This window comes from Puma concolor, chromosome D4, assembly GCF_028749965.1.
Source record: "Puma concolor isolate L17-30 chromosome D4, mPumCon1.1.hap2, whole genome shotgun sequence".
NCBI lineage: Eukaryota > Metazoa > Chordata > Mammalia > Carnivora > Felidae > Puma > Puma concolor.
Window position 1 is genome coordinate 39935316 of NC_141679.1, and position 16705 is coordinate 39952020.

At 37.5% G+C, this 16705-nt stretch overlaps 1 protein-coding gene across 9 annotated transcripts in view; it reads right to left on the minus strand.

The window, feature by feature from the left end:
• NFIB (nuclear factor I B) overlaps positions 1 to 16705 on the minus strand; it is a 455619-nt gene that overhangs the window by 32336 nt on the left and 406578 nt on the right. For 4 of the 9 annotated variants that reach the window (XM_086685306.1, XM_086685311.1, XM_086685308.1 and 1 more), the window contains exons 7-9: positions 11122 to 11256; positions 7019 to 7203; positions 2495 to 2660 (exon numbers count right to left, since the gene is read on the minus strand). In XM_086685306.1, the coding sequence (XP_086541432.1) occupies positions 2495 to 2660; positions 7019 to 7203; positions 11122 to 11256 (486 nt within the window). The remainder of the gene's footprint in view (positions 1 to 2494; positions 2661 to 7018; positions 7204 to 11121; positions 11257 to 16705) is intronic. The other 5 variants (XM_086685307.1, XM_086685312.1, XM_086685309.1 and 2 more) reach the window with 2 other exon arrangements.

Below are 16705 nucleotides of genomic sequence, written 5' to 3' on the forward strand. Positions count from 1 at the left end.
AAACAGAAGAACTATATTTTCGCCATTTATGTTACATTTATAGGTCTGAAGAAAGCTAAAATGTTTGGCCGAACACCATCAGATTAATGAAAAATCCAGACATGAATTTTAAAAAGGCTTTTTTCTTTTAAGCCAAATATATTAATTCCGCCATGTCCATTTGAAGGGTTGCAGAATTTGATCCACTGAAGCTTTTTTAGGTCAACTTTTTAGAAGAGTGAAGATGCTCACAATTCAGCTTTAATTACTCCTGAATAAAGGGCCCACACAAGGGCAGCCATAAGCGGCCAGTGGCCCTACTTGATGACCAGGCCTCTGGCATTCAGCGCAAAGCATGGACAGCTGGAGAAGAGCCTCAAAGAGGCTCAGAAAGCGATATTCCTTCTTTTCAACCATGAGAAGGAGGTTTCCTTCATCTATGTGTTTTCTTTAATTTCACTGACTTATCAGTTCAATGACCAATTTCTCATGATCAGTGTTGTCTCAGGAGCTGGAGCTACAAGTCTGTTTATAGGACAGAAAAACAACTCACTAGATTTCTTTTATGTGGGAGTGGGAAATAAGCTGATACAGCCATCTTTATACAACCAACCTTCTGAATATTTTGTAATTTTATGAGTCAAATCAGATCCCTTTTGATCAACCTACAGGTGAGTATAAGAACAATTCATTAGCAAGCAGGCTAATAGCACTCCCATGGTGAGCTGTGATCCTTGGGGTCTGATCTTCCCTTGAAGGTCCTCTATTAATATCCCTATAAGATTAGGTAAATGAAGTTTCTGGAACTCGGTTTGGATCATTTATCCTGTGATAGTCTTTCCAATGCTTTTTAAAAAAATCTTCTGGTTTTCATTTGCTTTTATTTAAATTGCTGACTTTTGTTTGCTCAAAGATGCCAACGCATCCACTTTTAAAATCTGGATTGTGAGGGGCAAGTGGGTTGATGAGCACCGAGGAGGGCGCCTGTTGGGATAAGCACTGGGTGTTGTATGGAAACCAATTTGACGATAAATTTCATAAGAAAAATAAAATAAGTACAAAATAAAATAAAATCTGGATGTCGTATTTCAGTGGCCGTAATGTGCACAGCTAACCTTTGGAGCAAAAGCATTCTTAGTCCTCCTTGACTGGATTTCACCCATCTGTGCATTCAGGGAAGTGTTCCCTAGTGTAGGACCCTCTACCAACAAACCAATTACAAACAATAAAGATTATGGATGGGAATTGCAAGCCTGCATGGACTGATTAGGCTATGGGGCCTCATGAATTTTGAGAAAGAAATGCTGAATTCATTGTACACTCAAAGTATTGTCCATTTCTCTTGTAGGGTCCCTTTCTAGGTTTTCAGAAGCCGCAAAAAAAAAAAAGAAAGAAAGGAAAAAAAGAAAGAAAGAAAAAAAAAAAAACAAGAAGAAAGCATCTTTCCAAAGCCTGAGAAAAGGAAGAGCCAGGGGTGCCTCTGTAATTCTGTAATTTTACTTAGACATTTCCAGAGGTTTTCAATTTTTTTTTTTTTTTTTTTTTTTTGCCCTAGGAAAGAAAATGGGACCTCTGAATTTCAGGTATATAATGCATAATTGATGAGGAGTCTGCTAATTCCTCCTGAATGGAGCTTTATCTCTTCCACTTGACCAATCAGTGCATGCCAATTCCAGTCCCAGGGAGCCTGTAGTTTGAATGAAGCCAATTGAAAAACTGCGCGATAATTTCTTGTGTATTTATGAGTATTCGATATGAAGAAGCAAAGGAATCATTTGGTTTATTGGTAGGTTCGATGTAAGTTCACTGGATAAATCTCTGACATTTAAAATGTTATGGCCACGTTCAAAACCACAGTACCCGATGTACCATGATAGGCAAAAACGAAAACAAAAAACAAAAACAAAAATGAAAACAAACAAACAAACAAAAAAATGGCCGTAGATAATGAAAGTGCAATTGGCTTATGTGTGCCTAATACTCAACTTTAAAATGTTATCTGCATCCAACATGGTGTAACTGTTTTTTGTTTTGTTTTGTTTTGTTTTGTTTTGTTTTGTTTTGTTCTTGCAATGACATAGCCTATAGCGACGTAAACGGGCAATTATTTTACAAGAGGCCCTGATTCAGACTGCCATGTGAAGGGCATTGATTTCTATAGGAATGCTCCAATAAGTAACAATTATCTAATCTCTCTGGGTGCCATAAAAACCTTGTACACTGAGTTATGTTATTCAGTGTATTTTCGATGTATACCTCGAACGAGCAGGCATGACTTATTATTTTTCTGACAACTGTTTATTCAACAAATGAGCTTCTCCCTTTTCAAATAGGATGGACTGCCTGAAATTTGATAAGAGAGAGCTTGTGAGAGCCAGGCCACATACATGCCTGCTAGTTCCACATAAATGAGAAATCTCCATCTGGTCTGAAAAGTTGCCGTGTTTTCCACCTTGGATCAGACATCCAACGGTGCCTTTGATGGACATTTCTCATTTCCTACAGAAATACTTACTGGTTGCTGTAGGTGAAGCTGCCTCACCTTCAGTGGATGTAGTGATGGGTTTAGTATCTGTCATGGTCAGGGTCACAGGTCGCACTGCACTGGGATGGGGAGAGGGTGCCAAGACAGGTGTGAAATGGCCAGGCACTTTCCCTACTACTTGACCACTGCTGTTAGGCTACAAAACAAAAACAGAATGGCGGGTGAAACAATCCAAAAGGCAGTCATCTTGTCCAACAACTTCCACTCAGCACCCTTGGCCACACGGACCCGGTACACTTGCTGTTAACCACCACACGCCTTCCCAAGTCGGAGTCAGAGAGACCAACCAATGGTTAGTAGTAAAAAGAAGCAGCAGCACTTAAAAGGAAGTTTCACCTTCAAAACACTTCGTACGGGTTAATTCATCTTTACAACACGCCTGAGAGCCAGGCGGAACTGATCCTTTCATTCAGTAGCACGGGCAAGACTCAGGTGGAGACTTACACGCTTAGCCCAAGACTGGAGTGTAAATAATTCCTGAGCTAGTGAGAATTTGAACCGTGCCTTCTTCTTCTCTGCCGTTCGTTTTCCGCGGTCAGTCAGTTTTGGCTTTCAGCACGCGATTTTCACCTAAGGATGCTATCACTGACCCAAGCAAGACAAGGATATCTAGGAGATCAAACACATCCAACTCAATAGTTTCCATTATTTATAGTCAAAGCCCATCTTCGGCATTCAAAAACTCTAGCTCTCCGTCACACACAAGTACGCTTGGACACACACACCAAGCAATTTAGGCTCTAGGATCTCCACTTAACTTTTGACGATTGACCCATACAGGCAGATAGAATGATATTTCAAGCATTTAAAACTTCAGATCCACACGATATAAAATGATGGACTAGGTCTGAGCTCACAACTACAAATGAAAGATTTCCAAAGTCAATTAAAATGTGCTGAAGGAAAACAGAGATCAATCAAATATACTTTGTTACCTAAGTTACTCCTCCCTTGCTGGGCATGGAGAGTTACGCAAAACATTATTGTTGACTTTTGTGGGAATCAGCTAAGAAAATCCCCCGGGGCAATGATAGAAAAGACATGAATATCTGAGTGTTAGCCTCGGGTAAGAAAACAGTATCCATGGTAAGGAGACAAAATCCTAAGGGTACACTGTTTGAAAAAAAAATACTGGAATGTATTTTTCTAGACAGAGCATGCTATCCTTGATTACACCCATGTTGGAATTCTCCACTGCATGAGGTACCTAACAATTTGCCATGAGAGTATTCTCCACAAATATTTCGGCTCTCTGTGTTAAAGGTAAACAGTGCAATGAACGGAATAGTTATTTAATTCCCTGCACAGAAATCACCAGAAGACGTTTCTTTAGATAAAAAGATGAACAGCTAATAACACTTAAACACAGTCAATGAGAGACATGCGTGAAGTCTTTGGTTAGGTTCCTCGGAGGCCACATTATTTATTCTGTAAAGAATAATGGACTTCTTGAATATCCTGACTATTCATCATGAGTAATTTTAAGTATTTAACTTTATGTCAGGAAAATTGACCAGCGTCTCCCCCACGGAAACCTACGAGAGAGTTTATGAGGGAGTTATATCTTTAAACTAATTTTATTTAAAATAATCCATTGAGTAGCATGACTGTCTCACTCAAATCGGTGCACCAGCGACGTAATTAATCTCCAAATTGCTGTGGGGAGGACAAGGCCTCTCAGTTGCCAGACTTAACAATCAAAATCAGCGCAGGGCCACAGGATATTTCAAAAGGAAGAGTGAACTACAGGTGAATGAGTCCTCATTTCCCCACCACCCCCCATTTTTAGGGCTAAACAGGTAAGTATCAAGAATCCTCTTTTGAAATGCAACTTAACTGGTTTTTGAGTTGGAGTTAAAAATCAAAGCAGGTATGAGGTGCCCATGGAAACAATTCGGTAATTTACTAGAAAGACACATTTTTCCTTTCAAGGGGAAAAAGTCATTTTCTTTTAAAGCAGACCATCAACTTCTGGTTCTCTGAACACATTGCAAAAGACTGTTTTGAGTATCTGCCTCAAGAAAGAAGAAAGGTCTCTCTCTATCACTCGTGGTACATGCGGTAGTAAAGAGCGTGTCCATATTCTGTGTACCCCAAACAGTTTGCTGGGACCTACCTGAGAACACGGGATGGAAGAATGACAATAATGTCAAGAAAATGCTGCACGTGATGTGCTATTACCTCGCCGATCCTGCAAGCTTTGTCTACTGGAATGGAATCGACATGAACCAACAGACGTTTCACTCATTTAAAAACGACAAAAGTGACAAGTCCCAAGCCAATACAGACAACTCTTCTGGAATTCAGAGTCAGAATAGGAGGGGTTATTCCTTTTTGGTCTTCCACTGGTTCAAACAGATGAAGCTATACTACTATAAAGCGTCTCTTTTAAGGCCGTTTAGATGAACTTTCATACCACAGATAGGAAAAGAGAGACATCTCATTTGAAGATGAAGTTGAGCGGCATTAGGAAAGGATTACCCTACATAGTACGATGTTGCTCCTATTACATAAAATCCTGAGAGGGAAATTTTTCTTTTTTTAAATTGAGATGAAAGTAAGATGCTTCTCTTAGAAGCTAGATCTTTACCTTAAAAATAGGAAGAAAAACAGCACAATATAGGCAGATTATCACCTAATATGCCCTCTTAACTTATAAAGAAATGGAAATATACCTAAAACAAGCACTGAATAATTAAAGAAATGCGTAACACTAAGGGCCTGATTTTAATTTGCATAATTTTTCCCCTAACAGTGCCTAATTAAGACATCAGTTAAAAAAAAATCCAATGGAACTCTAAGATTTTCCACACTGAATTAACGTTAAGGACTTTTAATGGATGTCTTAATTAGACTTTGTTATTCATGGAAATTCTACACAAATTAAAATCAGACCTTGTGTGCACTGTTCCCAGCTGAGTCTAGCAAAATGCTCTATGGAACTGAGACTCTTGAATCCACGATCTGACAGCAAATTTTATTTCTAAACTGATATATTAAGATCTACTGTTTTATTTAGTAATTATTATTATAGTCATTAAAAGTGCTATACCATTTGGACATTTTCTTCTAAAATACAAATGGCTTAATTACAAATTCAAAACTCAAGAACGGTGTGTTTACTTTAGTATTATGAGTCAACAGAACTACAAGCACAGGTAACTTTTTAAGTAACCAAAATGGTGCTGGCTATGTCGTTATTCAAAATAAAACATTCAGAAAAGACCATTTTCGTTCATTTTAACAATCACGACCAACATGATTTTTCCAGATCTTTTCTTTGTTAATTCTAAATTAATATGCACATACTATTTACTGGCATTTCAGTAACTGAACAGCATTAATGACAGAATGTTTATGACAATCTCTCAGCGCATTAAAAGGCATAATAAGGAGTGGGCAGGAGTCTTGGAGGGAAAGCAGCAATGCCAAATACCAGACCATAAGATCAAAACTACAGTACAGCTTCTGGATATTATGATTTGTGCCGACTCTGGCACAAAGACTGTCTCTTTGATAATGAAAAATCCTCTTATATCAAATCCCTATGAAGTGACCTCTCCATAGAAGAAGCCACATGTTTAGGGAGTGAGAAAGGCACGTGAGTCACTACACTTACACAATAAAAGTCCCTAAAACCACCGCACGATGTTAGAAAGAAAGAAAGAAAGAAAGAGAGAGAGAGACAGAGAAAGAAAGAAAGAAAGAAAGAAAGAAAGAAAGACAAAGAAAGAAACAGAGAAAGAAAGAAAGAAAGAAAGAAAGAAAGGAGAAAGACAGAAAGAGAGAGAAAGAAAGAAAGAAAGAAAGAAAGAAAGAAAGAAAGAAAGACAAAGAAAGAAAGAAAGAAAGAAAGAAAGAAAGAAAGAAGAAAGAAACAAAGAACGAAAGGAAGGAAGGAAGAAAGAAAGAAAGGAAGGAAGAAAGAAAGAAAGAAGGAAAGAAAAAAGACACTTCTGGCAATGTCCCTGATTATTAAATGTAGTCATGTCTGTGCAAAGAATATTCAAGTAGTCGTCAAACACTAAAAAGGTTTACGTTACCAAAGCTTATTTTAATACCTAATAGTTGGTCTATAAATACAACTGTAAGTTCTTTTGTGTGTGTTTATTTTAGCGCATACCTCGCCCCTGCCTGAAATAAGCACTTTGTCTCTGTGTTAAAGCAGGTATTCCAGAGGTGTGAACTCCAGCTCAGAGCTTTTTTGTCAATGCGCTCACTTTCTGCATCAACTTTCTTTGCAGTCAATGAAAATTCAAAAACATCAAACCAAAAACACCTTCATGAATGTGCCCCTTTGGGGCAATACACTTCCTACCTGTCATTCAGCCACCTTTAAATAAAAACTTATTGAGTCACCAAGACACTTCCTGAAGATGGATTTCAAAAGCTTGATGTTCTGCCAGACATAGTGTCTGAGTAAGCTTCACGTCTTAGAGTCAGACCTGTTCCATCTCCCTTAGGCTCTACGCTTATTTTCTCTCTCATTTTTACCTGGCTGGTTTGCGGACTGGATGGGTCATAAGAAGGTACATAGTTCTTCAGAGTATCCTGAGGATTCAGGTGGGGAGGATATCTGATTGTTGGATGAGAAAAGTAGCTCGATGGGGCTGGAGGAAGAATAGCTTGTGTTGGAAATGGCAACGGTGAGGGTGGAGGTGGAGTTCGAGTTGAGATGACTGTAGAAGATAGAAAAGGGGAGACGGACGTCAGCTGTGATGCCCACCGCTCCACCCGACCCTGAGAACCCTGTGAGACTGCGCCACTCCAGCTCTTCCCTTTTCCCCACCATCTACCCAAACTCTCCTGTGGAGACAGGGAGTCTTTCGCTCTACGCTCCACACCCGCACCGAGAACACGCAGACCCTACCCCCCTCTAGGGGACCAGCAATCTTGCTTTCTAGATCTAAGAACGAGGAGACGAGGAAGTTTCCGTTTTATAGGTAAAGCCAGTGCTTCATGAAACATGTCTTAAAGCAAAGTTATTTCCCATCCAGAATACGATCTTTGATCAGAAAGTCTTTGGGTCTTAAGTTCAGATCAACTCACAGCATTAATTAAAGGGCAGGGGCACCCACAGACTATCAGAATTCAAAACAGAGGTGTACTCCAATTCTAAATAAATATCTTCCCTATACATCCTGGCAGGTGGTTGGTTAAAAGAGAAGCCAATAATTAGTAAGCAATAATGTCCTGAATAAGTACCTGATCATTGTATAAATGCTTATGAACATCTGAACACAGGGTCTGGTAATGCTTTCTCCTAATGAAAATGTTCCTTTCAAAACCAAAAGGGCTCTATTCTATAAGTATTCTTCTTCCTACTCTAACTTTTATTACATATAGCTTAAAAGACATTATTAAGATAAGACCAAGACCATTATTAAGATAAGACCAAGATTAAGATATAACCCACAGAAATGTGAGTTTAAACTTTCATATAGGCACATTAACTTACCAATAAATCGCATATTTTATAAAGGGAAATAATATATAAAACATATCAATGTAGACGATGTTTAATTGTACTGTAATTTTTCAACATCAGTATGACCACAATTTATTGTTTAGATTTTAAAATATAATTCTTAAGTTTGAAAAATGGGGAAAGAATATAATTGCATGATCATTATCTCTATAACGTTGAGGAAAATAACCACATGAGTACAATTTAAGAGTACCAACGAGTATATGTAGAAGTGAAGATTAAATGTCTGTTTCTATTTAATATTTTGATCCAAATCATAGGAAATTACATATGATAAATGTTTAGTGTTTTATGAGACAACTTAGCAAACAATATGAAAAATAAATTCCTTCCATGACCTATTAATGAAAATCATCTGGAAAGACTTATCTCCAACTTTGTAATTATGTGTATATATATATATATATATATATATATATATATATATATATACTGTACTTTTAAAGGGATATTACTTATCTTCTCCAAAGAAATTTTTTTTTTCAGAAAATACAAGAAATTAAGAATGTGTGGAGAAGAGTCATAAGTTCAATTTTATGGTCACAATTTTGTTCCCTGAATGTCCAGGGAGAGCTGAGAATCCCCTGTATTATTCTTACAATGCAGATTCCTGGGCTTAACCACAGACCTACTGGATGAAGCCCTCCAGGGGTAAGACACTAGAAAATACGATTTAAACAAGGGCCTCGTGTAATCTTTCCACACACTGAAGTCTGTGCATCCTCCATCGAAGGGATGCATTTCAGAGAACAATGACATATTTCTTTAAACGAAACTCCTTCTTGAAATATCACTCTAAGGAGTATGCACATATGAAAGTATAATTTAAGGAAATGCAAACACATAAGTTGAATTGGGCATCTTTTTTATCTGGTGTTGAAGTGCTCTTAATCTCGGCTCAGTCTAACCATGGTCTTCACCTGTGTCTATACACAAGCCCTTGAAGGATACATATGTAGCTCCATCTTGGGTCCTCTGAGCTTCGAGATCAATACGGCACCAGTAGTTTGGGAAGAGCTCTTTGTTCAGTGAGACTGGCACCTCTCAAATCAGGCCTCAAATCTCTGAGCTCCCTGGTATTGTGCTCGCCTAACTGGTAACTGGCTTGATACAAGCTAGGTAGAAAATAACATTTCAAACTGAAAGTAAAAATGGCTACTTCATGTCAGTAAAAGTCATTCTCGTCCTTTAGGAAAGGCAAAGCAAAACACAAGGCAGAAAACACTTCCCTTCATTATGAAAGAATTCATACATGCATACATGTATGTAGATGTATTTCTAGTCTACGTTATTGGAAAGCCTTCGCAATTGTCCTCTTTCCCCCAGTCTTGCTCCTTCCAATACATCCTTAATGGTCTCATATGAATGAATTTTTTTAAATACCATTTTAAGCACGTAACTCCCCTGCTAAAAATCTTTCACTGGCTCCCTACTGCTTCCAGAATAATTGCCCAACGACTTCACAGGTTTATATGGTCTTCGGGTGCTGCAGGAACCTGTCCTGGCTCACTTTTTGGGACTCATCTCTGGCGACTCTCTCCTGGTAGGCCACGTTAAGATACTTTTGGATTCTGGGATATACGGCAGTTTCTTGCTGCAATGACTTCTGTGACACTGATACCTGCTGTTCACTCTGTCTGAAACAACCTTCCTCTTGGCTGGTTCTTCCTTCTCATAGTGAAGTCCCTCTTTAAACTTGAGTTAAGAACACATCACTTCCAGGTATCTAATCCTTTGGCAAATGTCTAGTCCTGTTCAGATTTGATGCCTACCTGATGTGGTCCCCTCATCTCCCTACTGTCCCATGAGCTCTTTAAAGACAGAAACACTCATGACCAAGGTGCCTACCATAGGCCTTAGCACATTACATCTTGAATAAATATCTGGAGAAGGACCAAGCTGGAAAGCTTATCTAGGTTTCTCATGGTTCAGCATATAAAAATGTACTATTTAATGTTTTCCAAATGGTAGAAATATGATTATTTTAGTCAGGTGTCATAATAAATGGATAATTTGACGAAACTAATTTTGCTCCTAATATTGGAGCATTACAGATCCATGAATAGTTACTGATTTTTTTTCACCTATCGTAGCAGCACAAACAATATAAATATAATTTTTTTCATCACATTTGATTTGTATATTCCTTTCTTAATTTTATAATTTTCTTAGTGATAACAAGGAAGGCCATGCACCTGTAAAGCACTGTATAGCAATAATACGTATCAACACACACAGAACAAAGCTAAGGACGTTTTTATGCCTGAAGCTGTAACCTTTGAATAAAGGTTTAAAAACCAGACTCAATTTGTTTGAAGGATAAGTAATCACCTATCTCTAAATTAAAAGTAATAAGAGTATTGCTATAAACACATTTATATACAAAACCTTCCCCACCAAAAATTCAGTATACTCCTTTCTAGGGCTCCATAATAATAGATAGGTAGAAAGTATACAGTATTGCTTATTAATTATATCTGATTTTTAATTTCTGAAAGGGGATTTAGTTTTTTTTAAAGTACAAAGGTGAAATATTGTATTCTTTTTCCTATGTAAATTAAGATAATAGACATAATATCAAGTGTACCAGTCTATAGGAAATATTGGTGCACATAAAAAAAATGTCCCAGGAAAATAGCTCTTTTATTTTTCTGATTAATTTTACTCCTAAATAAGTAGCTAAATATTGATTTTATATAGAAAATAACATTTATGGAAATAGTGTCTGTAGATCTTAATGTCTCTGGAAATACTCTGAACTCAGCAACATACTTGAAATCCCATCTTTCTTTGGTCAAATAGAATGGGGGCCAATCTGAAAGCTATTGTTAAGATAACTATGTATCCCACATCTTCCAATTTTTTTGTGATTATAATCTTGCCAATAAAGGCAATTAAACATACATACATAAATGTTATGTAATGGAATTATTTGAAAATCTTTTCTCATATACTGATAAGAAAAAAATATTTGATAGGATCATGGCCCTCCCTCTTTTGGTTGAGAAAATGTGGTCACGCCAGTTAGAACTGTAACTCTTGTCCCATCCCTGAGAGTGAGCTCTGCAAACAAGAGGGAGGCTTCTCCTCTATGCTTGAAACTCCTCACCACTGTGTGCAACTCCAGGTATTCCGGGATGATGGTGCTGGGGGAAAGTGCTCAATCTTGGGGAAGAATCTTGTGGAGATGTAGAGCTGAACAGTGGCTTTTCAGGCTTCTTCATAGTAGTCGGAGAAGACATATCTGCAAAGGAAGAGGGAAAACTCAAGCTTCTTTCTTCAGCTATAACATTCACATTAACATAATAAAAGACCTCTTTTCCCACATTTTATTATTTTTGTACTTTGGCTCTTGTACAAAATATGTACTGAAGGTCAAAGACCCAGTTTTATTGGAGACTTGAAATATCTGTCAGATGCAATCTCCACTGAAGTTAACCCAAGTCTTCATTAAAATTATCATCAGAATTATTCTTCCTACTAAATGAATCTTGAACTTTTGAAAAACTAAGTATCATGTTTCCCTCGGCACCTTGGTTGACATCAAGGTCTTTTTTACCTCAGCATTTCATTCTTAGATGTACACGATTCAAGGGTTTGTCTTTTGACCTGCTGACTACACTGTGGAAAAAAACAGAGGAAAACCTGGTGCAAATGTGAAAAACAACCTTTGGGAATGCTGGTAAGTCTATCATTGATTTAATATCTTTTATGGAAAACTCATTACTTGTTTAACAAAAAGTACATTCCTTCATTTGCTCATTCTGCAAATATTTATTGGCTTCCTCTATTTGCCAGGTAAAGTCGAGGATGTCATGAAAAATAAAAAGTAACTGCTGTAGAGATACTCCCTGTCAGTGAAGAGGAAAATGATAAGAAGAAAATGGCTGCCAGAGTTGAGAGGCAGGAAGTGTGTTGAAAGCAGAGGCGTTGTGGTTGTGTTTGCTGCTACTTCTCCAGGCTCACTGCACAAGGACAGCGATCATCTCGGCCTCCCCAGGTAAAGGATGGTGCCTCAGTGGCGCAATGTTTAAAATGTGGATGAGGAGGACACTCCCAGAGAGAGAAAATGTTCTGAAGAAGGGGGGCATAAAATACACAAGTCATACAAGTAGTCTGTGGAGTGGTTTGAAGTACAGAGATGGAGGCGGAAGCAAGGAGCTCCCTCACACAATGAAGGGCCACGGACCTTGTGTATAAATTTCTGAATGCTTACCCTGACGGGAGAATGCTATGTATGAACAAAATATGATCACATTTACACTTCAAAGCCATCCCTCCGGAAACTACATGGAAGATGAATTAGCCACAATGGAGACAGCAATCATGGAGGCCACTTAAGAAGATAGATTAATTAACACATTCCTTCCATAAATATTTATTGTAGGCTTAATAGATGCCAGACACTGTTGCAGTTGCTGGAGACACAATGGTGAACTAGATTTGGTTTCAGCTTCTGCAAACCTAAAAACTAGGGAGGAGATACACACGAGTTAAAAAGGAATTATAGGGACGCCCGGGGGGCTCAGTCAGTTAAGCGTACAACTTCAGCTCAGGTCATGATCTCACGGTACAAGAGTTTGAGCCCCACGCTGAGCCTGGAGCCTGCTTTGGATTCTGTGTCTCCCTCTCTCTCTGCCTCTCTCTTCCTCTCTCTCTCAAAAATAAATAAACATTAAATTTTTTAATACAAAATAAGAAAATAAAAGGGAATTATAAAACATTATAAACAGTATAAAGTAGGTCGCACTACCACAATTATCAGTTCATAGCCAATCTTATTTCACCTTTACCCCATCCACACTGCCCCTGCTTTACTTTAAAGCAAATCCCAGACATCAAATAATTTCACTTATAAACATTTCAGTTTCTGTAAAAAAGAAATTTTTATTTTTAAAAAAAACCTAAAACTTTATCGCATTAAATATATATATTTATATATTTTATATTTATGTTATAAATATGTTTATATATTATATATATATATAATTTCCATTTTTATTTTTTTAACGAGAAAAAAGCTTCATGCTGTTTTTTAAAAAAAATGTTTATGTATTTATTTTGAGAGCATGGGCAGTTTAGGGGCAGAGACAGAGTAGGGAGAGAATCCTAAGCAGGCTCCACACTGTCAGCACAGAGCCTGACTCAGGTCTCAAACTCATGAACTGTGGGATCATGACCTGAGCTGAGATCAAGAGTTGGGTTGCTTAACCGACTGAGCCACCCAGGCGCCCCTCATGGTGCTATTTAAAAAAAAAAAAAAAAATATATATATATATATATATAAATATATATTTATATTTATAAATATATATAAATTTATATATATATAATATATATACATATATAATATATATTTTTATATATGTATATATGTATATATACATGTATATATATGTATATATACATATATGTATGTGTGTATATATATGTATTATACATATATGTATGTATGTATATGGTGCTATTAATATAAGAAACTAGTTATCATTAGGATTTGCCATTTGAAAAATTACATGAACTCTGGTAAAGGCATGAAATAAAATTAAATACGTGTTTCAGCACACTGGCACTTAAAGAATGGATATGCTACTGTTAAAATAGTAGACATCACAGTCAAAAAAAAATGACAGGTATATTTGTAGCCATAAGCTATAATTTGTGACTAACTGGCTGTCATTAACCTATCAGAACTTTGATGAGTTGGTGAACCATTTCCTTATATCTTTCTCAAAAAGAAAAAATGAAAGAAGTATATCCCTAATGAAACTATAGCAATTAACGCTGCTACAAAGAAGAGGGAAAAAAAAAATTTAAGACCATTTAAAAAACAGACAAAAAAAAAGCTCATTTCAGCTAAGATACCTTCAAAATGCCAAAAATAATACTCAATTTCATTTAAGAGCTATATGATTTTTTTAAGTTTGTTTATTTCACGAGAGACAGAGGCAGCATGAGCGGAGGAGGGGCAGAGAGAGAGGGAGAGAGAGAATCCCAGGCAGGTTTGAACTCACAAAACCTTGAGATCATGACCTGAGCAGAAACCAAGAGTCAGATGTTTAACTGACTTAGCTACCCAGGCGTCCGTGGAGCTATATGATTTTAAAAGTTAATAGCACAAATGTAGATTTGGGCTTGCTAGAAGCTAATCATAGACATACAGGCTTTTAGGGGTGGAAAGAAGCTATATTTTATCCCTCACTTTGCAGAAAGTGTACTAAGTTTCTATTCCAAACATTTAATTTTTTTTTTTTTTTTTTTTTTTTTTTTTTTAGAGAGAGAGAGAAAGGGAGTTCGAGAGAGGGAGAGGGGCAGAGGGAGAGACACAGAATCTCCTCTTAGGCAGGTTCAACGCTCAGTGAGGAGCCTGACTAGGGGCTCAATCTCACGACCCTGGGTTCATGACCTGAGTTGAAATTAGGAGTCGGACACTCAACCAATTAAGCCACCCACATACCCCTCCAAATTTTTAATTTAAAATTAACTCTTAGGGGCAGCTGAGTGACTCAGTCAGTTAAGCGTCTGACTTGGTTTAGACTCAGGTCGTGGTCTCAGGTTCTGTGAGATGAAACCCTACCTTGGACTTACAGTGAGGAGTCTGCTTGGGATTCTGTCTCTCCCTCTCTCTCTGCCCCCACCCTGCTGGTGTGCTCCCTTGCGTGTGCTCTCTCTCTCTCTCTCTCTCTTTTTCTCTGTCAAAATAAAAATACACACTTCAAAAAATGAACTCTTAGAAAAAGATATCTATTGACAGCCTTATGCTTTACCTGTACTTAAATGTAGATCTTAAATAAAATTAACCAGCGTAACCAGTTTCTAAAGACTCCATGTATAAATAATAAGGCATTTACTGTACATCACAGAAAAACAGTAAAATGTGACTAGAGCTTGGGAAGCAGAATGAATGTCATTTTTGGAGAAGCTCAACCAAGGCTATTTTGCAACTATTATCACGGTTTCCAAATTTTCATTAAACACAGCCAAATTCACCTGAGTCACTTTTTTTCGTAAAGAGCACATAATCAAGGGTGTTGGTACAGAAGTTCAAGAACATGGGTGAACTAGGTAATTTTTCAGAAATGAAGCCTTTGCAGTTTCCTAGTCAATATCATACCCTTGGCTTTACTGGGTAATTCTTATAAGCCCATTTATTTTTCCAGTTCTCTGCAGGCACGCATCGAGTAACAATGGTATCTTCGTGTTCGGAACACTCAAAGGAATTAGAGAGGCCCAGACAGCAGAAACGAAATAAAATTCACTCTTCACGTTGTAAAAGGGACCCCAAATTGTCTTCTCCTCAATGAAGCTAACTTATAACAGTAAAAAGAATAACAAGAAGGTCCACTGTCCACACTGAAACGACTTCTTTAGACACTGATGAAGAATGATAGTATTGGAAAGTGGGTTTCGCCGCCATTGTCTTCCCACTAGATGAAAATAATTTTTTTTTTCAACGTTTATTTATTTTTGGGACAGAGAGAGACAGAGCATGAACGGGGCAGGGGCAGAGAGAGAGGGAGACACAGAATCGGAAACAGGCTCCAGGCTCTGAGCCATCAGCCCAGAGCCCGACGCGGGGCTCGAACTCCTGGACCGCGAGATCGTGACCTGGCTGAAGTCGGACGCTTAACCGACTGCACCACCCAGGCGCCCCTAGATGAAAATAATTTTTGAGCCCATTAATCAATAAAAAGATAGTGGTACCAAGCGTGTGCAAGGCACTAGGCTAAGTGTACAGGGGCCACAAAGTGAAACCCCTCCCCCAGTCAAAGGAAAAAAACGCACTGGACTGGAGAAAGAATAAAAATAAAATGTCAATTATCTGGGAGAAGTAAGGGTAGAGTTTCTAGCCATTACATTTTAATAATGAATCAAACTAGTATTGTTTTGATTTTAATTTTATTTTGGATGTCTGCAGTCTAGCAGACCTCATGCCAAACTGAAAAATGATACCGTTTCTATTTTTAATGCACTTACAGGCTATAGAAATAAAAAAAAAAATGTTTGAGGAATGAATATATAGGAGAGATGGTTTTAAGTGACCTTTCTGTGGAGAAAAACAAATGTCATGCTTTTCATAATCTATTGTCCCTCAAGCCGGAAGAATAATAGATAAAAAAGATTAGGTTGAAAATAAGTTGAATAATAATAAAGCTGAACAATATATAAATATATAATAAGTTGAATAAAAATACATACATAATAATGCATACGTTGAATAATACATGAAATGAAGAAGTTGGAGAGAAGAAACACGATCAGAAAAGGATTAGCTGGTGTTTCTGTTGGTGGGAAGGAGGCAGGAGTTGTTGGTGGTCCAGGAGAAAGAAACAAAGGCCAGTGCCAGCTTGCAGTGAGACAAAGACATTTAAATTTGATTCAGAAAGTAACAATTTTTAAGTGAATTGACCTCAGGAGGGAAAACCTTTCCAAAAGCTCTATTATCTTTTTCTCTTTCTGTTCTTGTAGCTTCCACTAGACCCCTTTCACTTGTACCTGGTTGTATCAGAAATCTCTCCTCTAGTCCCCTTCTGGGCCTTCTTCCTCCCAGCTCATTATAAAAACAGTAGTTGAAATCCTCTCCTTCAAAATATATCTTCCTCACTTTAAGATCTACCATGGTATCCCATTTTTACATAAGCTTTTCCTTATCATTCCATTTTACTTAAACTGTAGCTAAATTCATTTACTTA